Genomic DNA, 23,691 nt, shown 5'->3' on the forward strand with positions numbered 1-23,691 from the left:
GATCTGGTACTGGTACTCCCTGTATATAGCTCCACATTGACCTTGTACTCCCTGTATATAGCTCCACATTGATATGGTACTGGTACCCCCTGTATATAGCTCCACATTGACCTGGTACTCCCTGTATATAGCTCCACATTGATCTGGTACTGGTGCTCCCTGTATATAGCTCCACATTGATCTGGTACTGGTACTCCCTGTATATAGCTCCACATTGATCTGGTACTGGTACTCCCTGTATATAGCTCCACATTGATCTGGTACTGGTGCTCCCTGTATATAGCTCCACATTGATCTGGTACTGGTACTCCCTGTATATAGCTCCACATTGATCTGGTACTGGTACTCCCTGTATATAGCTCCACATTGATCTGGTACTGGTACTCCCTGTATATAGCTCCACATTGACCTGGTACTCCCTGTATATAGCTCCACATTGATCTGGTACTGGTGCTCCCTGTATATAGCTCCACATTGATCTGGTACTGGTGCTCCCTGTATATAGCTCCACATTGATCTGGTACTGGTACTCCCTGTATATAGCTCCACATTGATCTGGTACTGGTACTCCCTGTATATAGCTCCACATTGATCTGGTACTGGTACTCCCTGTATATAGCTCCACATTGATCTGGTACTGGTACTCCCTGTATATAGCTCCACATTGACCTGGTACTCCCTGTATATAGCTCCACATTGATCTGGTACTGGTACTCCCTGTATATAGCTCCACATTGATCTGGTACTGGTACTCCCTGTATATAGCTCCACATTGACCTGGTACTCCCTGTATATAGCTCCACATTGATCTGGTACTGGTGCTCCCTGTATATAGCTCCACATTGATCTGGTACTGGTACTCCCTGTATATAGCTCCACATTGATCTGGTACTGGTACTCCCTGTATATAGCTCCACATTGATCTGGTACTGGTGCTCCCTGTATATAGCTCCACATTGATCTGGTACTGGTACTCCCTGTATATAGCTCCACATTGATCTGGTACTGGTACTCCCTGTATATAGCTCCACATTGATCTGGTACTGGTACTCCCTGTATATAGCTCCACATTGATCTGGTACTGGTACTCCCTGTATATAGCTCCACATTGATCTGGTACTGGTACTCCCTGTATATAGCTCCACATTGACCTGGTACTCCCTGTATATAGCTCCACATTGATCTGGTACTGGTGCTCCCTGTATATAGCTCCACATTGATCTGGTACTGGTACTCCCTGTATATAGCTCCACATTGATCTGGTACTGGTACTCCCTGTATATAGCTCCACATTGAACTGGTACTCCCTGTATATAGCTCCACATTGATCTGGTACTGGTACTCCCTGTATATAGCTCCACATTGATCTGGTACTGGTACTCCCTGTATATAGCTCCACATTGATCTGGTACTGGTACTCCCTGTATATAGCTCCACATTGACCTGGTACTCCCTGTATATAGCTCCACATTGATATGGTACTGGTACCCCCTGTATATAGCTCCACATTGACCTGGTACTCCCTGTATATAGCTCCACATTGATCTGGTACTGGTGCTCCCTGTATATAGCTCCACATTGACCTGGTACTCCCTGTATATAGCCTCACATTGATCTGGTACTGGTACTCAATGCATATAGCTCCACATTGATCTGGTACTGGTACTCCCTGTATATAGCTCCACATTGACCTGGTACTCCCTGTATATAGCTCCACATTGATATGGTACTGGTACCCCCTGTATATAGCTCCACATTGATCTGGTACTCCCTGTATATCGCTCCACATTGATCTGGTACTCCCTGTATATAGCTCCACATTGATCTGGTACTCCACATTGATCTGGTACTCCCTGTATATAGCTCCACATTGATCTGGTACTCCACATTGATCTGGTACTGGTACTCCCTGTATATAGCTCCACATTGATCTGGCACTGGTGCTCCCTGTATATAGCTCCACATTGACCTGGTACTCCCTGTATATAGCTCCACATTGATCTGGTACTGGGACTCCCTGTATATAGCTCCACATTGATCTGGTACTGGTACTCCCTGTATATAGCTCCACATTGACCTGGTACTCCCTGTTTACTTTATCCTGCCTTCATGTACATACCTACCTCAAATACCTTATTATTATCTATCCTGATGCCTAGTAACTAGATCTGGTACTGGTACTCCCTGTATATAGCTCCACATTGATCTGGTACTGGTACTCCCTGTATATAGCTCCACATTGATCTGGTACTGGTACTCCCTGTATATAGCTCCACATTGACCTGGTACTCCCTGTATATAGCTCCACATTGATCTGGTACTGGTACTCCCTGTATATAGCTCCACATTGATCTGGTACTGGTACTCCCTGTATATAGCTCCACATTGATCTGGTACTGGTACTCCCTGTATATAGCTCCACATTGATCTGGTACTGGTACTCCCTGTATATAGCTCCACATTGATCTGGTACTGGTACTCCCTGTATATAGCTCCACATTGACCTTGTACTCCCTGTATATAGCTCCACATTGATATGGTACTGGTACCCCCTGTATATAGCTCCACATTGACCTGGTACTCCCTGTATATAGCTCCACATTGATCTGGTACTGGTGCTCCCTGTATATAGCTCCACATTGATCTGGTACTGGTACTCCCTGTATATAGCTCCACATTGATCTGGTACTGGTACTCCCTGTATATAGCTCCACATTGATCTGGTACTGGTGCTCCCTGTATATAGCTCCACATTGATCTGGTACTGGTACTCCCTGTATATAGCTCCACATTGATCTGGTACTGGTACTCCCTGTATATAGCTCCACATTGATCTGGTACTGGTACTCCCTGTATATAGCTCCACATTGACCTGGTACTCCCTGTATATAGCTCCACATTGATCTGGTACTGGTGCTCCCTGTATATAGCTCCACATTGATCTGGTACTGGTGCTCCCTGTATATAGCTCCACATTGATCTGGTACTGGTACTCCCTGTATATAGCTCCACATTGATCTGGTACTGGTACTCCCTGTATATAGCTCCACATTGATCTGGTACTGGTACTCCCTGTATATAGCTCCACATTGATCTGGTACTGGTACTCCCTGTATATAGCTCCACATTGACCTGGTACTCCCTGTATATAGCTCCACATTGATCTGGTACTGGTACTCCCTGTATATAGCTCCACATTGATCTGGTACTGGTACTCCCTGTATATAGCTCCACATTGACCTGGTACTCCCTGTATATAGCTCCACATTGATCTGGTACTGGTGCTCCCTGTATATAGCTCCACATTGATCTGGTACTGGTACTCCCTGTATATAGCTCCACATTGATCTGGTACTGGTACTCCCTGTATATAGCTCCACATTGATCTGGTACTGGTGCTCCCTGTATATAGCTCCACATTGATCTGGTACTGGTACTCCCTGTATATAGCTCCACATTGATCTGGTACTGGTACTCCCTGTATATAGCTCCACATTGATCTGGTACTGGTACTCCCTGTATATAGCTCCACATTGATCTGGTACTGGTACTCCCTGTATATAGCTCCACATTGATCTGGTACTGGTACTCCCTGTATATAGCTCCACATTGACCTGGTACTCCCTGTATATAGCTCCACATTGATCTGGTACTGGTGCTCCCTGTATATAGCTCCACATTGATCTGGTACTGGTACTCCCTGTATATAGCTCCACATTGATCTGGTACTGGTACTCCCTGTATATAGCTCCACATTGAACTGGTACTCCCTGTATATAGCTCCACATTGATCTGGTACTGGTACTCCCTGTATATAGCTCCACATTGATCTGGTACTGGTACTCCCTGTATATAGCTCCATTCTTGTGTATTTTATTTAAATCCTTCTTGTGTTACAATTTTCTTTTCATTGGGAAAGGTTTGTTAAGTAAGCATTTCACGGTAAAGTTTACAGTTGTGTTTGGCGCATGTGACAAATAAAATTAGATTGTATTTTACTTGGAAGGTATACTGATTATTGACTTGTTGAACTCATTCAATAATTCCCCCCAAAAATGTGTAAGTGTTGTGTGTGCTTCTGTGTGCGATTAAACTGTGCGAGTCTGTATGTGTCCACTCGTGTGTACAGCTTCTCTCACCCGTATGTACTGGAACTGGTCCACGGGCGAGTGGGTTGCAGCAGCGAGAGTGCCTGGGCCGTCGAGGCGGGGCTGTTTCCTGGTGATGAGGAGGAGCTTATTCCTGATGGCCGCCACGATCCTCAACTCTGACCCATGGTGGGTGTTGATGGAGTATAGGTGACACCCTGGGACAGAGAGGAAAGGGGAGGTGGAGAGAGTGGAAGAGAAAAGGCAGAGGAAAAGAGGAGAGAGAGAGGATAAAGGTGTGTGAGAGAGAAAAAGAGAGGGGAAGATATGTTTGAGTGGTTAGCAATAGAGCAATGGAATTATTACTACTATTACTATTATTACTATTATTATTATTACCATTACTGTTATTACTACTAGTATTATTATTACTGTTATTACTATTAGTATTATTATTACTATTATTACTATTATTATTATTACCATTACTGTTATTACTATTAGTATTATTATTACTGTTATTACTATTAGTATTATTATTACTATTATTACTACTAGTATTATTATTACTGTTATTACTATTAGTATTATTATTACTGTTATTACTATTAGTATTATTATTACTGTTATTACTACTAGTATTATTATTACTGTTATTACTATTAGTATTATTATTACTGTTATTACTATTAGTATTATTATTACTCTTATTACTATTATTTATATTACTCTGAGCAAATTATTACTATTATTACTATTACTCTGAGCACATTCCTCTTTGAGTGCTGCTGCTATCCTTCCCTCTGCTATCTGCCTCTGCTATCCCTCCCTCTGCTATCCCTCCCTCTGCTACCCTCCCTCTGCTACCCTCCCTCTGCTATCCCTCTCTCTGCTATCCCTCCCTCTGCTACCCTCCCTCTGCTATCCCTCCCTCTGCTATCCCTCCCTCTGCTATCCCTCCCTCTGCTATCCCTCCCTCTGCTACCCTCCCTCTGCTATCCCCCCTCTGCTATCCCTCCCTCTGCTATCCTTCCCTCTGCTATCCCTCCCTCTGCCATCCTTCCTCTGCTATCCCTCCCTCTGCCATCCCTCCCTCTCCTACCTTCCGCCTGCTATCCCTCCCTCTGCTATCCCTCCCTCTCCTACCTTCCCTCTGCTATCCCTCCCTCTGCCATCTATCCTCTGATATCCCTCCCTCTGCCATCCCTTCCTCTGCTACTCCCCTCTGCTACAGAGAGGGTTTCAAGTGACACTATACTTGCACACAGAGTGAGTCTATGCAACTTATTATGACTTGTTAAACAAATCTTTACTCCTGAACTTATTTAGGCTTGTCATAACAAAGGATAGAATACTTATTGACTCAAGGCATTGCATATTTTCAGTTTTAATTCATTTGTAAAAATGTCTAAAAACATAATTCCACTTTGACATTATGGGGTATTGTGTGTAGGGCAGTGACACAAAATTAAAATTGAATCCATTTTAAATTAAGGTTGTAAAAACAAAATGTGGAACAAGTCAAGGAGAGTGAATACTTTCTGAAGGTCCTGTATGTTCCTATATAGAGCAGTTTGTCATGGTCCTGTATGTTCCTATATAGAGCAGTTTGTCATGGTCCTGTATGTTCCTATATAGAGCAGTTTGTATGTTCCTATATAGAGCAGTTTGTCATGGTCCTGTATGTTCCTATATAGAGCAGTTTGTCATGGTCCTGTATGTTCCTATATAGAGCAGTTTGTCATGGTCCTGTATGTTCCTATATAGAGCAGTTTGTCATGGTCCTGTATGTTCCTATATAGAGCAGTTTGTATGTTCCTATATAGAGCAGTTTGTATGTTCCTATATAGAGCAGTTTGTCATGGTCCTGTATGTTCCTATATAGAGCAGTTTGTCATGGTCCTGTATGTTCCTATTTAGAGCAGTTTGTCATGGTCCTGTATGTTCCTATATAGAGCAGTTTGTATGTTCCTATATAGAGCAGTTTGTATGTTCCTATATAGAGCAGTTTGTCATGGTCCTGTATGTTCCTATATAGAGCAGTTTGTCATGGTCCTGTATGTTCCTATATAGAGCAGTTTGTCATGGTCCTGTATGTTCCTATATAGAGCAGTTTGTCATGGTCCTTTATGTTCCTATATAGAGCAGTGTGTCATGGTCCTGTATGTTCCTATATAGAGCAGTTTGTATGTTCCTATATAGAGCAGTGTGTCATGGTCCTATATAGAGCAGTTTGTATGTTCCTATATAGAGCAGTGTCATGGTCCTATATAGAGCAGTTTGTATGTTCCTATATAGAGCAGTTTGTCATGGTCCTGTATGTTCCTATATAGAGCAGTGTGTCATGGTCCTGTATGTTTCTATATAGAGCAGTTTGTCATGGTCCTGTATGTTCCTATATAGAGCAGTTTGTCCAACTAGCTTAGCTGACATGTGTGCTGGCAAGGTTGCTAGACTTTACAAAATACAAACATTGCTTGAATTCTTGGGTTATGATACCAGTGTGGCAGTTGTACTAAGGCATAAATGTTCTTAAAGAATCAATGTGCATCATTAATTAAAATGACAATTGAACAGATAAAGAGATTATGCTTCGATATCGTTTTTTCTTCTTGTCACGTAGAATTAGGCATAGTGATTATGCCTCTAGATTGCAGGAACAAGTTTTTTCAGATGTTTGAAAAATTCTCAGATGGACCACCCCCACCCGATCCTCACATACTTTGTGCCCCCTCCAAAATAATGGGTGCATGACACCCCTGTGTGTGTGTGTGTGTGTGTGTGTGAACCTTTGGTCTTTTCCAGTTTGTTCTCTCGGCTGTCACACTTGGTGCGAACCAGCTGCCTCTCCTCCAAGCCTCTCTTGAGCATGCTCAGTCTGAACACATAGAGACGCGCATCCTTCCCTGGGAAACAACACAACAAAACATCCTCATTGAAGCTAATCTGGGGTTTGTGTTTCAGCCCAAAAGTAGCCCTGAGATGTAAAAACGAAGGATAGCGATTGAGAAATGTAACCAGCTTCAAATGAATAAACACAGCTGTGGCCTGACAGACCATGAAATCAAAATGTTATAAATATGCAAATATTCCAGATTGGACATTTAATACATTTTTTATAAATGTTGTTCTGTTTTCCATGTTTCTGTAATAGTGTTCCGCTGTAGGTAACCTGTAGTCTGTATCCACCCACAAACCACCTGTGTTCTGACACGTAGCATGTTAAAGGCCAAATGTAGCCGTTTTTATTTCAACATCATATTATTTCTGGGTACCTTAATGTAATAGACTTGTTGGCAAAAAAACTATTTATCAAGCAAGATTTTTGCTAAGACTGTCTGGATGGGTCTGAGTAGGGAGGGGGAAACTGAGATCTAGCTGTTATTGGCCGAGAGGTTTGGAACTCACTTTGTTATTGGTCTATTAACCAATTTACTGCATGGTGATGTCACAATGGAATGCCGACTCTCCCACATATGCAAACCAACCAGCAACTATCAGGAAATAGCACTGATAAAAAAATCATACTTTTCCAGTGATAGTTTCAATATAATATAAAACACATGGAAATCTGTATTTATTTTTTACTGCACTGGTCCTTTAACAGAAAGCAATCTTGGAATATTGTCACAACATGTTGTGTGAGATTAAAATAGGCTTAACTAAATCTCTATGGAATCCAAACACTGGTAGCAGCTAATTTAAAGAGATGCTCAGTCACAATTTAGTGAGTTCTGTCTGTCACTATTATGGTGCATGAATTAGAATGTATGAAGATACAAGACTAGCATGTGTGATTGGTGCTATATGTCATCTGAAATAGAATGTCTTGCAAAAGGTTCATTTAAATTCAAACAAGCTGCATTGGCATGACCATTTCTTCTGTTCTGTCTGTCTATGTGACTGTCTCTGTGTGTGTCCGTCTGTTTCTCTCTTTCACTTGCTTCCTTCATATTTGTCCCTCTCTCTGTGTTATTTCTCCCTCTCTCTCTGTGTTCTTTCTCCCTCTCTCTGTGTTCTTTCTCCCTCTCTATCTGTGTTCTTTCTCCCTCTCTCTCTGTGTTCTTTCTCCCTCTCTCTCTGTGTTCTTTCTCCCTCTCTATCTGTGTTCTTTCTCCCTCTCTCTCTGTGTTCTTTCTCCCTCTCTGTGTTCTTTCTCCCTCTCTGTGTTCTTTCTCCCTCTGTGTTCTTTCTCCCTCTCTCTCTGTGTTCTTTCTCCCTCTCTCTCTCTGTGTTCTTTCTCCCTCTCTCTCTGTGTTCTTTCTCCCTCTCTCTCTGTGTTCTTTCTCCCTCTGTCTCTCTGTGTTCTTTCCCCCTCTCTCTCTGTGTGTTCTTTCTCCCTCTCTCTCTGTGTTCTTTCTCCCTCTCTCTCTCTGTGTTCTTTCTCCCTCTCTCTCTGTGTTCTTTCTCCCTCTCTCTCTGTTCTTTCTCCCTCTCTCTCTGTGTTCTTTCTTCCTCTCTGTGTTCTTTCCCCCTCTGTGTTCTTTCTCCCTCTCTCTGTGTTCTTTCTCCCTCTCTCTGTGTTCTTTCTCCCTCTCTATCTGTGTTCTTTCTCCCTCTCTCTCTGTGTTCTTTCTCCCTCTCTCTCTGTGTTCTTTCTCCCTCTCTATCTGTGTTCTTTCTCCCTCTCTCTCTGTGTTCTTTCTCCCTCTCTGTGTTCTTTCTCCCTCTCTGTGTTCTTTCTCCCTCTGTGTTCTTTCTCCCTCTCTCTCTGTGTTCTTTCTCCCTCTCTCTCTCTGTGTTCTTTCTCCCTCTCTCTCTGTGTTCTTTCTCCCTCTCTCTCTGTGTTCTTTCTCCCTCTGTCTCTCTGTGTTCTTTCTCCCTCTCTCTCTGTGTGTTCTTTCTCCCTCTCTCTCTGTGTTCTTTCTCCCTCTCTCTCTCTCTGTTCTTTCTCCCTCTCTCTCTGTGTTCTTTCTCCCTCTCTCTCTGTTCTTTCTCCCTCTCTCTCTGTGTTCTTTCTTCCTCTCTGTGTTCTTTCCCCCTCTGTGTTCTTTCTCCCTCTCTCTGTGTTCTTTCTCCCTCTCTCTGTGTTCTTTCTCCCTCTCTCTCTGTGTTGTTTCTCCCTCTCTCTGTGTGTTCTTTCTCCCTCTCTCTCTGTGTTCTTTCTCCCTCTCTCTCTCTCTGTGTTCTTTCTCGCTCTCTCTCTCTGTGTTCTTTCTCCCTCTCCTTCTCTGTGTTCTTTCTCCCTCTCTCTCTGTGTGTTCTTTCTCCCTCTCTCTCTGTGTTCTTTCTCCCTCTCTCTCTCTGTGTTCTTTCTCCCTCTCTCTCTGTGTGTTCTTTCTCCCTCTCTCTCTGTGTTCTTTCTCCCTCTCTCTCTCTGTGTTCTTTCTCCCTCTCTCTCTGTGTTCTTTCTCCCTCTCTCTCTGTTCTTTCTCCCTCTCTCTCTGTGTTCTTTCTCCCTCTCTCTCTCTGTGTTCTTTCTCCCTCTCTCTCTGTGTTCTTTCTCCCTCTCTGTGTTATTTCCCCCTCTGTGTTCTTTCTCCCTCTCTCTGTGTTCTTTCTCCCTCTCTCTCTGTGTTCTTTCTCCCTCTCTCTCTGTGTTCTTTCTCCCTCTCTCTCTGTGTTATTTCTCCCTCTCTCTCTCTGTGTTCTTTCTCGCTCTCTCTCTCTGTGTTCTTTCTCCCTCTCTCTCTCTGTGTTCTTTCTCCCTCTCTCTCTCTGTGTTCTTTCTCCCTCTCTCTCTCTGTTCTTTCTCCCTCTCTCTCTCTGTGTTCTTTCTCCCTCTCTCTCTGTGTGTTCTTTCTCCCTCTCTCTCTGTGTGTTCTTTCTCCCTCTCTCTCTGTGTTCTTTCTCCCTCTCTCTCTCTGTGTTCTTTCTCCCTCTCTCTCTGTGTTCTTTCTCCCTCTCTCTCTCTGTGTTCTTTCTCCCTCTCTCTCTGTGTTCTTTCTCCCTCTGTGTTCTTTCTCCCTCTCTCTCTGTTCTTTCTCCCTCTCTCTGTGTGTTCTTTCTCCCTCTCTCTCTGTGTGTTCTTTCTCCCTCTCTCTCTGTGTGTTCTTTCTCCCTCTCTCTCTCTATGTTCTTTCTCCCTCTCTATCTGTGTTCTTTCTCCCTCTCTCTCTGTTCTTTCTCCCTCTCTCTGTGTGTTCTTTCTCCCTCTCTCTCTCTGTTCTTTCTCCCTCTCTCTGTGTGTTCTTTCTCCCTCTCTCTCTCTCTGTGTTCTTTCTCCCTCTGTGTTCTTTCTCCCTCTCTCTCTCTCTGTTCTTTCTCCCTCTCTCTGTTCTTTCTCCCTCTCTCTCTCTCTCTGTGTTCTTTCTCCCTCTCTGTGTTCTTTCTCCCTCTCTCTCTCTCTGTGTTCTTTCTCCCTCTCTCTCTCTGTGTTCTTTCTCCCTCTCTCTCTCTGTGTTCTTTCTCCCTCTCTCTCTCTGTGTTCTTTCTCCCTCTCTCTCTGTGTTCTTTCTCCCTCTCTCTCTGTGTTCTTTCTCCCTCTCTCTCTCTGTGTTCTTTCTCCCTCTCTCTCTGTGTTCTTTCTACCGCTCTGTGTTCTTTCTCCCTCTGTGTTCTTTCTCCCTCTCTCTGTTCTTTCTCCCTCTCTCTCTGTGTTCTTTCTCCCTCTCTCTCTGTGTTCTTTCTCCCTCTGTGTTCTTTCTCCCTCTCTCTCTCTGTGTTCTTTCTCCCTCTCTCTCTGTGTTCTTTCTCCCTCTCTCTCTGTGTTCTTTCTCCCTCTCTCTCTCTGTTCTTTCTCCCTCTCTCTGTGTGTTATTTCTCCCTCTCTATCTCTGTTCTTTCTCCCTCTCTCTGTGTGTTCTTTCTCCCTCTCTCTCTCTCTGTGTTCTTTCTCCCTCTGTGTTCTTTCTCCCTCTCTCTCTCTGTGTTCTTTCGCCCTCTCTCTCTGTTCTTTCTCCCTCTCTCTCTCTCTGTGTTCTTTCTCCCTCTCTGTGTTCTTTCTCCCTCTCTCTCTGTGTTCTTTCTCCCTCTCTCTCTGTATCCTTTCTCCCTCTCTCTCTCTGTGTTCTTTCTCCCTCTCTCTCTGTGTTCTTTCTCCCTCTCTCTCTCTCTGTGTTCTTTCTCCCTCTCTCTCTGTTCTTTCTCCTTCTCTCTATGTGTTCTTTCTCCCTCTCTCTCTGTGTTCTTTCTCCCTCTCTCTCTGTATCCTTTCTCCCTCTCTCTCTCTGTGTTCTTTCTCCCTCTCTCTCTGTGTTCTTTCTCCCTCTCTCTCTCTCTGTGTTCTTTCTCCCTCTCTCTCTGTTCTTTCTCCTTCTCTCTATGTGTTCTTTCTCCCTCTCTCTCTGTGTTCTTTCTCCCTCTCTCTGTGTGTTCTTTCTCCCTCTCTCTGTGTGTTCTTTCTCCCTCTCTCTCTGTGTGTTCTTTCTCCCTCTCAATAGGTCAACCCAGAACCTGGTCCTGCCGGACACACACACACACACACACACACACACACACACACACACACACACACACACACACACACACACACACAGCAGTCTACAGGGGGAGGATGTGTATAGGTCAGCCCCCTCAGACCACAAAGGGAGATCAATGTGTTCGCTAGAGTGACTGAGACACAAGTAAACACCCTAAAATACACAAGGAGAGGGATGGAGGTAGTGAGAAAGAGAAAGAGATGGAGGGGGATGGAGGGAGGAAGAAAGAGAGAGAGAGAGGGAGAGAGAGAGAAAGAGAGAGAGAGAGAGAGAGGGAGGTAGGGTGAAAGAGAGGGAGAGAGAGAGGGAGGGATGGAGGTAGGGAGAAAGAGAGGGAGAGAGAGGGAGGGATGGAGGTAGGGAGAAAGAGAGGGAGAGAGAGGGAGGGATGGAGGTAGGGAGAAAGAGAGGGAGAGAGAGAGGGAGGGATGGAGGTAGGGAGAAAGAGAGGGAGAGAGAGGGAGGGATGGAGGTAGAGAGAGAGAGAGAGAGAGAGAGAGAGAGAGAGGGATGGAGAGAGGGATGGAGGTAGGGAGAAAGAGAGGGAGAGAGAGGGAGGGACGGACAGAGGGAGAAAGAGAGGGAGAAAGAGGGAGGGATGGAGGTAGGGAGAAAGAGAGGGAGAGAGAGGGAGGATGGAGGTAGGGAGAAAGGAGAGGAGGGATGAGGTAGGGAGGTAGGGAGGGAGGGACAGAGAGGGATGGGAGGGAGGGAGGGAGGGAGGGAGAGAGAGAGAGGGATGGAGGTAGGGAGAGAGGGAGAGAGAGAGAGGGAGGGATGGAGGTAGGGAGAAAGAGAGGGAGAGAGAGAGAGGGAGGGATGGAGGTAGGGAGAAAGAGAGAGAGAGAGAGCGGGAGGGATGGAGGTAGGGAGAAAGAGGGAGAGAGAGAGAGAGAGGGATGGAGGTAGGGAGGGAGGGAGGGAGGGAGAGAGAGGGATGGAGGTAGGAGAAAGAGGGAGAGAGAGAGGGAGGGATGGAGGTAGGGAGAAAGAGAGGGAGAGAGAGAGAGGGAGGGATGGAGGTAGGGAGAAAGAGAGAGAGAGAGAGCGGGAGGGATGGAGGTAGGGAGAAAGAGAGGGAGAGAGAGAGAGGAGGGATGGAGGTAGGGAGAAAGAGAGGGAGAGAGAGAGGGAGGGATGGAGGTAGGGAGAAAGAGAGGGAGGAGAGGGGAGAGAGAGAGGGAAGGATGGAGGTAGGGAGGAAGGAGGGAGGAGAGAGAGAGAGAGGGATGGAGGTAGGGAGAAAGAGAGGAGAGAGAGAGGGAGGGATGGAGGTAGGGAGAAAGAGAGGGAGGGATGGAGGTAGGAAAAGAGAGGGAGAGAGAGGGAGGGATGGAGGTAGGGAGAAAGAGAGAGAGAGAGGAGAGGATGGAGGTAGGGAGAAAGAGAGGGAGAGAGAGGGAGGGATGGAGGTAGGGAGAAAGAGAGGGAGGGAGGGCGGGATGGAGGTAGGGAGAAGAGAGGGAGGGATGGAGGTAGGGAGAAAGAGAGGGAGAGAGAGAGGGAGGGATGGATGGAGGTAGGGAGAAAGAGAGGGAGAGAGAGGGAGGGATGGAGGTAGGGAGAAAGAGAGGGAGAGAGAGGGAGGGATGGAGGTAGGGAGAAAGAGAGGGAGAGAGAGGGAGGGATGGAGGTATGGAGGGAGGGGGAGTAGGGAGAAAGAGAGGGAGGGAGAGGGAGGGATGGAGGTAGGGAGAAAGAGAGGGAGAGAGAGGGAGGGATGTGAGGGGGTCAGGGAGAAAGAAAGGAGGGAGAGAGAGGGAGGGAGTGGGAGTACAGAGAGAGGGGAGGGAGAGAGAGGGAGGGGGTGGAGGGAGTAGGGAGGGATGGAGGTAGGGAGAAAGAGAGGGAGAGAGAGGGAGGGATGGAGTATGGAGGGAGGGAGGTAGGGAGGTAGGGAGGGAGGGAGGGAGAGGGAGGAGGGATGGAGGGGGTAGGGAGAAAGAGAGGGAGAGAGAGAGAGGGAGGGATGGATGGAGGTAGGGAGAAAGAGAGGGAGAGAGAGGGAGGGATGGAGGTAGGGAGGAAAGGAGGGAGAGAGAGGGAGAGAGATGAGGTACGGAGAAAGAGAGGGAGAGAGAGGGAGGGATGGAGGTAGGGAGAAAGAGAGGGAGGGAGAGGGAGGGATGGGGTAGGGAGAAAGAGAGGGAGAGAGAGAGAGGGAGGGATGGAGAAAGAGAGGGAGGGATGGAGGTAGGGAGAAAGAGAGGGAGGGATGGAGGTAGGGAGAAAGAGAGGGAGAGAGAGGGAGGGATGGAGGTAGGGATAAAGAGAGAGAGAGAGAGGGAGGGATGGAGGTAGGGAGAAAGAGAGGGAGAGAGAGTGAGGGATGGATGGATGTAGGGAGAAAGAGAGAAGAGGGAGAGAGAGGCAGTGATGGAGGTAGGGAGGAAGAGAAGAGGGAGAGAGAGGGAGGGATGGAGGTAGGGAGAAAGAGGAGGAAAGAGGGAGGTAGGGAGAAAGAGAGGGAGAGAGGGAGGGAGGGATGGAGGTAGGGAGAAAGAGAGGGAGGGGTGGAGGAGGTAGGGAGAAAGAGAGGGAGAGAGAGGGAGGGATGGAGGTAGGGAGAAAGAGGAGGGAGAGAGGGAGGGATGGAGGTATGGAGAAAGAGAGGGAGAGAGAGGGAGGGATGGAGGTAGGGAGAAAGAGAGGGAGAGAGAGGGAGGGATGGAGGTAGGGAGAAAGAGAGGGAGGGATGGAGGTAGGGAGGTAGGGAGGGAGGGAGGGAGGAGGAAGAGAGAGAGAGAGGGATGGAGGTAGGGAGAAAGAGAGGGAGAGAGAGAGGGAGGGATGGAGGTAAGGAGAAAGAGAGGGAGGGATGGAGGTGTGCGGGAGAAAGAGAGGGAGAGAGAGGGAGGGAGGGATGGAGGTAGGGAGAAAGAGAGGGAGGGATGGAGGTAGGGAGAGAGGAGGGAGGGAGGAAGGAGGGATGGAGGTAGGGAGAAAGAAGAGGGAGGGGTGGAGGTAGAGAGAAAGAGAGGGAGAGAGAGGGAGGGATGGAGGTAGGGAGAAAGAGAGGGAGAGAGAGGGAGGGATGAAGGAGGTAGGAGAAGGACGGAAGGGGATGCGGGGGGTGGGGAAGAGAGGGAGAGAGAGGGAGGGATGGAGGTAGGGAGAAAGAGAGGGGAGAGAGAGGGAGGGATGGAGGTAGGGAGAAAGAGAGGGAGAGAGAGGGAGGGATGGAGGTAGGGAGAAAGAGAGGGAGAGAGAGGGAGGGATGGAGGTAGGGAGAAAGAGAGGGAGAGAGAGGGAGGGAGGTAGGGAGAAAGAGAGGGAGAGAGAGGGAGGAGTGGAGGTAGGGAGAAAGAGAGGGAGAGAGAGGGAGGGATGGAGGTAGGGAGAAAGAGAGGGAGGGGGGTGAGAGGGGGTGGGGAAGAGAGGGAGAGAGAGGGAGGGAGGGATGGAGGTAGTGAGAAAGAGAGGGAGGGATGGAGGTATGGAGTAAGAGAGGGAGAGAGAGGGAGGGGGTGGAGGGGGTGGGGAAGAGAGAGGGAGGGATGGAGGTAGGGAGAAAGAGAGGGAGAAGAGGAGGAGGGAGGAATGGAGGTAGGGAGAAAGAGAGGGAGAGAGAGGGAGGGATGGAGGTAGGGAGAAAGAGAGGAGAGAGAGAGAGGGAGGAATGGAGGTAGGGAGAAAGAGAGGGAGAAAGAGGGAGGTAAGGAGAAAGAGAGGGAGAGAGAGGAAGGGATGGAGGTAGGGAGAAAGAGAGGGAGAGAGGGAGGGATGGAGGGGGTGGGGGGAGAAAGAGAGGGAGAGAGAGGGAGGGATGGAGGTAGGGAGAAAGAGAGGGATGGATGGAGGTAGGGAGAAGAGGGATGGAGAGGGAGGGATGGAGGTAGGGAGAAAGAGAGGGAGAGAGAGGAGGGAGGGATGGATGGAGGTAGGGAGAGAGAAAGAGGGAGAGAGAGGGAGGGATGGAGGTAGGGAGAAAGAGAGGGAGGGATGGAGGTAGGGAAGAAGAAGGGAGAGAGAGAGGGAGGGAGGTAGGGAGAAAGAGAGGGAGGGATGGAGGTAGGGAGAAAGAGAGGGAGAGAGAGGGAGGGATGGAGGTAGGGAGAAAGAGAGGGAGGGGTGGAGGTAGGGAGAAAGAGAGGGAGAGAGAGGGAGGGATGGAGGTAGGGAGAAGAAGGGAGAGAGGGAGGGATGGAGGTAGGGAGAAAGAGAGGGAGGGATGGAGGTAGGGAGGTAGGGAGGGAGGGAGGGAGGGAGGGAGAGAGAGAGAGAGAGAGAGAGATGGCGGTAGGGAGAAAGAGAGGGAGAGAGAGGGAGGGATGGAGGTAGGGAGAAAGAGAGGGAGGGATGGAGGTAGGGAGAAAGAGAGGGAGAGAGGAGGGAGGGATGGAGGTAGGGAGAGAGGGAGGGGTGGAGGTAGGGAGAAAGAGAGGGAGAGAGAGGGAGGGATGGAGGTAGGGAGAAAGAGAGGGAGAGAGAGGGAGAGGGATGGAGGTAGGGAGAAGAGCGAGGATGGAGGTAGGAAAAGAGAGGGAGAGAGAGGGAGGGATGGAGGTAGGGAGAAAGAGAGGGAGAGAGAGGGAGGGATAGAGGAGTAGGAGAAGAGAGGGAGAGAGAGGGAGGGGGTGGAGGTAGGGAGAAAGAGAGGGAGAGAGAGGGAGGAATGGAGGTAGGGAGAAAGAAGAGGGAGAGAGAGGGAGGGATGGAGGTAGGGAGAAAGAGAGGGAGGGATGGAGGTAGGGAGGGAAGGAGGGAGGGATGGAGGTAGTAGAGAAAGAGAGGGAGGGATGAGGGGGTAGGAAGTGCAGAGAGGGAGGAGAGAGGGAGGGATGGAGGTAGGGAGAAAGAGAGGGAGGGGTGGAGGTAGGGAGAAAGAGAGGGAGAGAGAGGGAGGGATGAGGGGTGGGAAAGAGAGGGAGAGAGAGGGAGGGATGGAGGTAGGGAGAAAGAGAGGGAGGGATGGAGGTAGGGAGAAAGAGAGGGAGAGAGAGGGAGGGATGGAGGTAGAGAGAAAGAGAGGGAGAGAGAGGGAGGGATGGAGTTAGGAGAAAGAAGGAGGAGGGATGGAGGTAGGGAGAAAGAGAGGGAGAGAGAGAGGGAGAGAGATGAGGGGTGGGAAAAGAGAGGGAGAGAGAGGGAGAGGGATAGAGGTAGGGAGAAAGAGAGGGAGGGATGGAAGTAGGGAGAAAGAGAGGGAGAGAGAGGGAGGGATAGAGGTAGAGAGAAAGAGAGGGAGGGATGGAGGTAGGGAGAAAGAGAGGGAGAGAGAGGGAGGGATGGAGGTAGGGAAAAAGAGAGGGAGAGAGAGGGAGGGATGGACGTAGGGAGAAAGAGAGGGAGGGATGGATGTAGGGAGAAAGAGAGGGAGAGAGAGGGAGGGATGGAGGTAGGGAGAAAGAGAGGGAAGGATGGAGGTAGGGAGAAAGAGAGGGAGAGAGAGGGAGGGATGAGGGGTAGGGAGAAAGAGAGGGAGGGATGGAGGTAGGGAGAAAGAGAGGGAGAGAGAGGGAGGGATGGAGGTAGTGAGAAAGAGAGGGAGGGATGGAGGTAGGGAGAAAGAGAGGGAGAGAGAGGGAGGGAGGGATGGAGGTAGGGAGTAAGAGAGGGAGAGAGAGGGAGGGATGAGGGGGTCAGGGAGAAAGAGAGGAGGGGTGGAGGTAGGGAGAAAGAGAGGGAGAGAGAGGGAGGGATGGAGGTAGGGAGAAAGAGAGGGAGAGAGAGGGAGGGATGGAGGGGGTAGGGAGAAAGAGAGGGAGGGATGGAGGTAGGGAGAAAGAGAGGGAGAGAGAGGGAGGGATGGAGGTAGAGAAAGAGAGGGAGAGAGAGGGAGGGATGGAGGTAGGGAGAAAGAGAGGGAGGGATGGAGGTAGGGAGAAAGAGAGGGAGAGAGAGAGAGGGAGGGATGGAGGTAGGGAGAAAGAGAGGGAGAGAGAGGGAGGGATAGAGGTAGGGAGAAAGAGAGGGAGGGATGGAAGTAGGGAGAAAGAAGGGAGAGAGAGAGAGATGAGGTGAGAGAAAGAGAGGGAGGGATGGAGGTAGGGAGAAAGAGAGGGAGAGAGAGGGAGGGATGGAGGTAGGAAAGAAAGGGAGAGAGGGAGGGATGGACGTAGGGAGAAAGAGAGGGAGGGATGGAGGTAGGGAGAAAGAGAGGGAGAGAGAGGGAGGGATGGAGGTAGGGAGAAAGAGAGGGAGGGATGGAGGTAGGGAGAAAGAGAGGAGAGAGAGGGAGGGATGGAGGTAGGGAGAAGAGAAGAGGGAGGGATGGAGGTAGGGAGAAAGAGAGGGAGGGATGAGGGGTGGGAGAAAGAGAGGGGGGGATGGAGGTAGGGAGAAAGAGAGGGAGAGAGAGGGAGGGAGGGATGGAGGTAGGGAGAAAGAGAGGGAAAGAGGGAGGGATGGAGGTAGGGAGAAGAGAGGGAAGGATGAGGGAGTAGGGAGAAAGAGAGGGAGAGAGAGGGAGGGAGGGGGGTGGGGGGAGAAAGAAGGAGAGAGAGGGAGGGATGGAGGTAGGGAGAAGAAAGAGGGAGGGATGGAGGTAGGGAGAAAGAGAGGGAGGGAGAGAGGGAGGGATGGAGGTAGGGAGAAAGAGAGGGAGGGATGGAGGTAGGGAGAAGAGGAGGGAGAGAGAGGGAGGGATGGAGGTATGAAATAGAGAGAGGGGGTTAAGAAAGGTGGGTAGGAGTGGGCGGGAGCTAAATTAAAGAAGGGACATAGAACAGGAGACAGAGAAGGTGAGGGAGAGAAAGAGGAGGAAGCAGATGAAAATAGAGAGGGAGACAGATATGTAGGAATGGAGAAACAGTAGAAATGAAATGAAAGACAGTATGGAGAAACAGTAGAAATGAAATGAAAGACAGTATGGAGGAATGGAGAAACAGTAGAAATGAAATGAAAGACAGTATGTAGGAATGGAGAAACAGTAGAAATTAAATGAAAGACAGTATGTAGGAATGGAGAAACAGTAGAAATGAAATGAAAGACAGTATGGAGGAATGGAGAAACAGTAGAAATGAAATGAAAGACAGTATGTAGGAATGGAGAAACAGTAGAAATGAAATGAAAGACAGTATGTAGGAATGGAGAAACAGTAGAAATGAAATGAAAGACAGTATGTAGGAATGGAGAAACAGTAGAAATGAAATGAAAGACAGTATGGAGGAATGGAGAAAGAGTAGAAATGAAATGAAAGACAGTATGGAGGAATGGAGAAACAGTAGAAATGAAATGAAAGACAGTATGGAGGAATGGAGAAACAGTAGAAATGAAATGAAAGACAGTATGGAGGAATGGAGAAAGAGTAGAAATGAAATGAAAGACAGTATGGAGGAATGGAGAAACAGTAGAAATGAAATGAAAGACAGTATGGAGGAATGGAGAAACAGTAGAAATGAAATGAAAGACAGTATGTAGGAATGGAGAAAGAGTAGAAATGAAATGAAAGACAGTATGTAGGAATGGAGAAAGAGTAGAAATTAAATGAAAGACAGTATGGAGGAATGGAGAAACAGTAGAAATGAAATGAAAGACAGTATGGAGGAATGGAGAAACAGTAGAAATGAAATGAAAGACAGTATGTAGGAATGGAGAAAGAGTAGAAATGAAATGAAAGACAGTATGGAGGAAAGCTGCTCAGTCTAACTAAGGATAGTACCCACCTTTGTCAGCCCTGGTGATGAGTAGGTCCTGAGGCTCTACAACGTGTATCTGTTTCACCACCATAGTCTTATCAAACACCTGCACTGGGGGCAGGACCTGGGCATCTACAAACACAACACAACACCATAATAGTCTTATCACACACCTGCACTGTGGACAGGACCTGTTATCTACAAACACAACACCATAATAGTCTTATCAAACACCTGCACTGTGGACAGGACCTGTTATCTACAAACACAACACAACACCATAATAGTCTTATCACACACCTGCACTGTGGACAGGACCTGTTATCTACAAACACAACACCATAATAGTCTTATCACACACCTGCACTGTGGACAGGACCTGTTATCTACAAACACAACACCATAATAGTCTTATCAAACCACCTGCACTGTGGACAGGACCTGTTATCTACAAACACAACACCATAATAGTCTTATCAAACACCTGCACTGTGGACAGGACCTGTTATCTACAAACACAACACCATAATAGTCTTATCAAACACCTGCACTGTGGACAGGACCTGTTATCTACAAACACAACACCACACCATAATAGTCTTATCACACACCTGCACTGTGGACAGGACCTGTTATCTACAAACACAACACCATAATAGTCTTATCAAACCACCTGCACTGTGGACAGGACCTGTTATCTACAAACACAACACCACACCATAATAGTCTTATCACACACCTGCACTGTGGACAGGACCTGTTATCTACAAACACAACACCATAATAGTCTTATCAAACACCTGCACTGTGGACAGGACCTGTTATCTACAAACACAACACCACACCATAATAGTCTTATCACACACCTGCACTGTGGACAGGACCTGTTATCTACAAACACAACACCATAATAGTCTTATCAAACACCTGCACTGTGGACAGGACCTGTTATCTACAAACACAACACCACACCATAATAGTCTTATCAAACACCTGCACTGTGGACAGGACCTGTTATCTACAAACACAACACCATAATAGTCTTATCACACACCTGCACTGTGGACAGGACCTGTTATCTACAAACACAACACCATAATAGTCTTATCAAACACCTGCACTGTGGACAGGACCTGTTATCTACAAACACAACACCACACCATAATAGTCTTATCACACACCTGCACTGTGGACAGGACCTGTTATCTACAAACACAACACCATAATAGTCTTATCACACACCTGCACTGTGGACAGGACCTGTTATCTACAAACACAACACCATAATAGTCTTATCAAACACCTGCACTGTGGACAGGACCTGTTATCTACAAACACAACACCATAATAGTCTTATCACACACCTGCACTGTGGACAGGACCTGTTATCTACAAACACAACACCATAATAGTCTTATCACACACCTGCACTGTGGACAGGACCTGTTATCTACAAACACAACACCATAATAGTCTTATCACACACCTGCACTGTGGACAGGACCTGTTATCTACAAACACAACACCACACCATAATAGTCTTATCAAACACCTGCACTGTGGACAGGACCTGTTATCTACAAACACAACACCATAATAGTCTTATCAAACCACCTGCACTGTGGACAGGACCTGTTATCTACAAACACAACACCATAATAGTCTTATCAAACACCTGCACTGTGGACAGGACCTGTTATCTACAAACACAACACCATAATAGTCTTATCAAACACCTGCACTGTGGACAGGACCTGTTATCTACAAACACAACACCATAATAGTCTTATCAAACACCTGCACTGTGGACAGGACCTGTTATCTACAAACACAACACCATAATAGTCTTATCACACACCTGCACTGTGGACAGGACCTGTTATCTACAAACACAACACCATAATAGTCTTTTCACACACCTGCACTGTGGACAGGACCTGTTATCTACAAACACAACACCACACCATAATAGTCTTATCAAACCACCTGCACTGTGGACAGGACCTGTTATCTACAAACACAACACCATAATAGTCTTATCACACACCTGCACTGTGGACAGGACCTGTTATCTACAAACACAACACCATAATAGTCTTATCACACACCTGCACTGTGGACAGGACCTGTTATCTACAAACACAACACCATAATAGTCTTATCACACACCTGCACTGTGGACAGGACCTGTTATCTACAAACACAACACCACACCATAATAGTCTTATCACACACCTGCACTGTGGACAGGACCTGTTATCTACAAACACAACACCATAATAGTCTTATCAAACACCTGCACTGTGGACAGGACCTGTTATCTACAAACACAACACCATAATAGTCTTATCACACACCTGCACTGTGGACAGGACCTGTTATCTACAAACACAACACCATAATAGTCTTATCACACACCTGCACTGTGGACAGGACCTGTTATCTACAAACACAACACAACACCATAATAGTCTTATCACACACCTGCACTGTGGACAGGACCTGTTATGTACAAACACAACACCATAATAGTCTTATCACACACCTGCACTGTGGACAGGACCTGTTATCTACAAACACAACACCATAATAGTCTTATCACACACCTGCACTGTGGACAGGACCTGTTATCTACAAACACAACACCATAATAGTCTTATCACACACCTGCACTGTGGACAGGACCTGTTATCTACAAACACAACACAACACCATAATAGTCTTATCACACACCTGCACTGTGGACAGGACCTGTTATCTACAAACACAACACCATAATAGTCTTATCACACACCTGCACTGTGGACAGGACCTGTTATCTACAAACACAACACCATAATAGTCTTATCAAACACCTGCACTGTGGACAGGACCTGTTATCTACAAACACAACACCACACCATAATAGTCTTATCACACACCTGCACTGTGGACAGGACCTGTTATCTACAAACACAACACAACACCATAATAGTCTTATCACACACCTGCACTGTGGACAGGACCTGTTATCTACAAACACAACACAACACCATAATAGTCTTATCAAACACCTGCACTGTGGACAGGACCTGTTATCTACAAACACAACACCATAATAGTCTTATCACACACCTGCACTGTGGACAGGACCTGTTATCTACAAACACAACACCATAATAGTCTTATCAAACCACCTGCACTGTGGACAGGACCTGTTATCTACAAACACAACACCATAATAGTCTTATCAAACACCTGCACTGTGGACAGGACCTGTTATCTACAAACACAACACCATAATAGTCTTATCAAACACCTGCACTGTGGACAGGACCTGTTATCTACAAACACAACACAACAGAACACCATAGTAATTTCTCTGTTGGCTATTCAGCACCAGCCAGTATTATTAGTGGGTCTTACCAACTGTTATTACAAACACTGATATTGTTGCTGCAATAATGAAACCATTGGCTGATATAGTTGGCTGAAAGGTGATGTAGCACTGAATGGGGAGAGTTGAGTGTGTTACACTCACCTGGGTTTGAAAGAAGTGGATCAACAGCTGAAATATAGGGACATTATAACAGTAAGAATTTGACTTTCAGATTACAATTACATCAATGCTGATTGAATAATTGACATCGCTGCTGCTCCAGTTTCAACTGTTCTCCCTGCGGCTATGGAACCCTGACCTGTTCACCGGACGTGCTACCTTGTCCCTGATCTGTTCACCGGACGTGCTACCTTGTCCCTGATCTGTTCACCGGACGTGCTACCTTGTCCCTGATCTGTTCACCGGACGTGCTACCTTGTCCCTGATCTGTTCACCGGACGTGCTACCTTGTCCCTGACCTGTTCACCGGATGTGCTACCTGTCCCAGACCTGTTCACCGGATGTGCTACCTTGTCCCTGACCTGTTCACCGGATGTGCAACCTGTCCCAGACCTGCTGTTTTCGACTCTCTCTACCGCACCTGCTGTCTCTAACTCTGAATGATCAGCTATGAAAAGTCAACTGACATTTACTCCTGAGGTGCTGACCTGTTGCACCCTCTACAACCACTGTGATTATTATTATCTGACCCTGCTGATCATCTATGAACATTTGAACATCTTGGCCATGTTCTGTTATAATCTCCACCCGGCACAGCCAGAAGAGGACTGGCCACCCTCTAGGGTTCTTCTTAGGTTCCTGCCTTTCTAGGGAGTTTTTAGCCACCATGCTTCCTAGCCACCATGCTTCTACATCTGCATTGCTTGCTGTTTGGGGTTTTAGGCAGGGTTTCTGTACAGCAGTTCATGACATCGGCTGATGTAAAAAGGGCTTTATAAATACATTTGATTGATTGATTGATATTCATGGCTAAGTGATAATTGAATAATGCATAGGACAGTGATAATAAAACATAATCCACTTTATTCATAAAGCACTTCCATTTTAAATCCTCAAAGTGTGTGTGTGTGTGTGTGATGACCTCACCATCTATCATCATGACCCCTGCTGCTTCCGTGGCGACCAGCAGAGACTGACCCCAGGAGTCAGCACACACTGTCTCATAGGGAAACGTACTGCAGAATGACTGGGACTCCCACGGCTGTAACACACACACGCTCACAATTATGAGGATGCAAGGAAAACACAACAGGTATAACAACAGGCCTGTATGGTATGGCATG

General features: G+C 47.3%; 1 protein-coding gene across 11 annotated transcripts in view; it reads right to left on the reverse strand.

Moving 5' to 3' along the window:
* The window catches only part of garnl3 (GTPase activating Rap/RanGAP domain like 3), a 185,098-nt gene that overhangs the window by 35,320 nt on the left and 126,087 nt on the right, over positions 1 to 23,691 (reverse strand). For 8 of the 11 annotated variants that reach the window (XM_090233947.1, XM_090233953.1, XM_090233955.1 and 5 more), the window contains exons 18-22: positions 23,495 to 23,609; positions 22,550 to 22,576; positions 19,057 to 19,161; positions 6,878 to 6,994; positions 4,140 to 4,306 (exon numbers count right to left, since the gene is read on the reverse strand). In XM_090233947.1, coding sequence (XP_090090073.1) covers positions 4,140 to 4,306; positions 6,878 to 6,994; positions 19,057 to 19,161; positions 22,550 to 22,576; positions 23,495 to 23,609 — 531 coding nt within the window. The remainder of the gene's footprint in view (positions 1 to 4,139; positions 4,307 to 6,877; positions 6,995 to 19,056; positions 19,162 to 22,549; positions 22,577 to 23,494; positions 23,610 to 23,691) is intronic. The other 3 variants (XM_090233950.1, XM_090233956.1, XM_090233951.1) reach the window with 1 other exon arrangement.

The sequence above is a fragment of the Oncorhynchus mykiss genome, chromosome 5 (assembly GCF_057628025.1).
Source record: "Oncorhynchus mykiss isolate SJ-2025 chromosome 5, ASM5762802v1, whole genome shotgun sequence".
Lineage (NCBI taxonomy): Eukaryota > Metazoa > Chordata > Actinopteri > Salmoniformes > Salmonidae > Oncorhynchus > Oncorhynchus mykiss.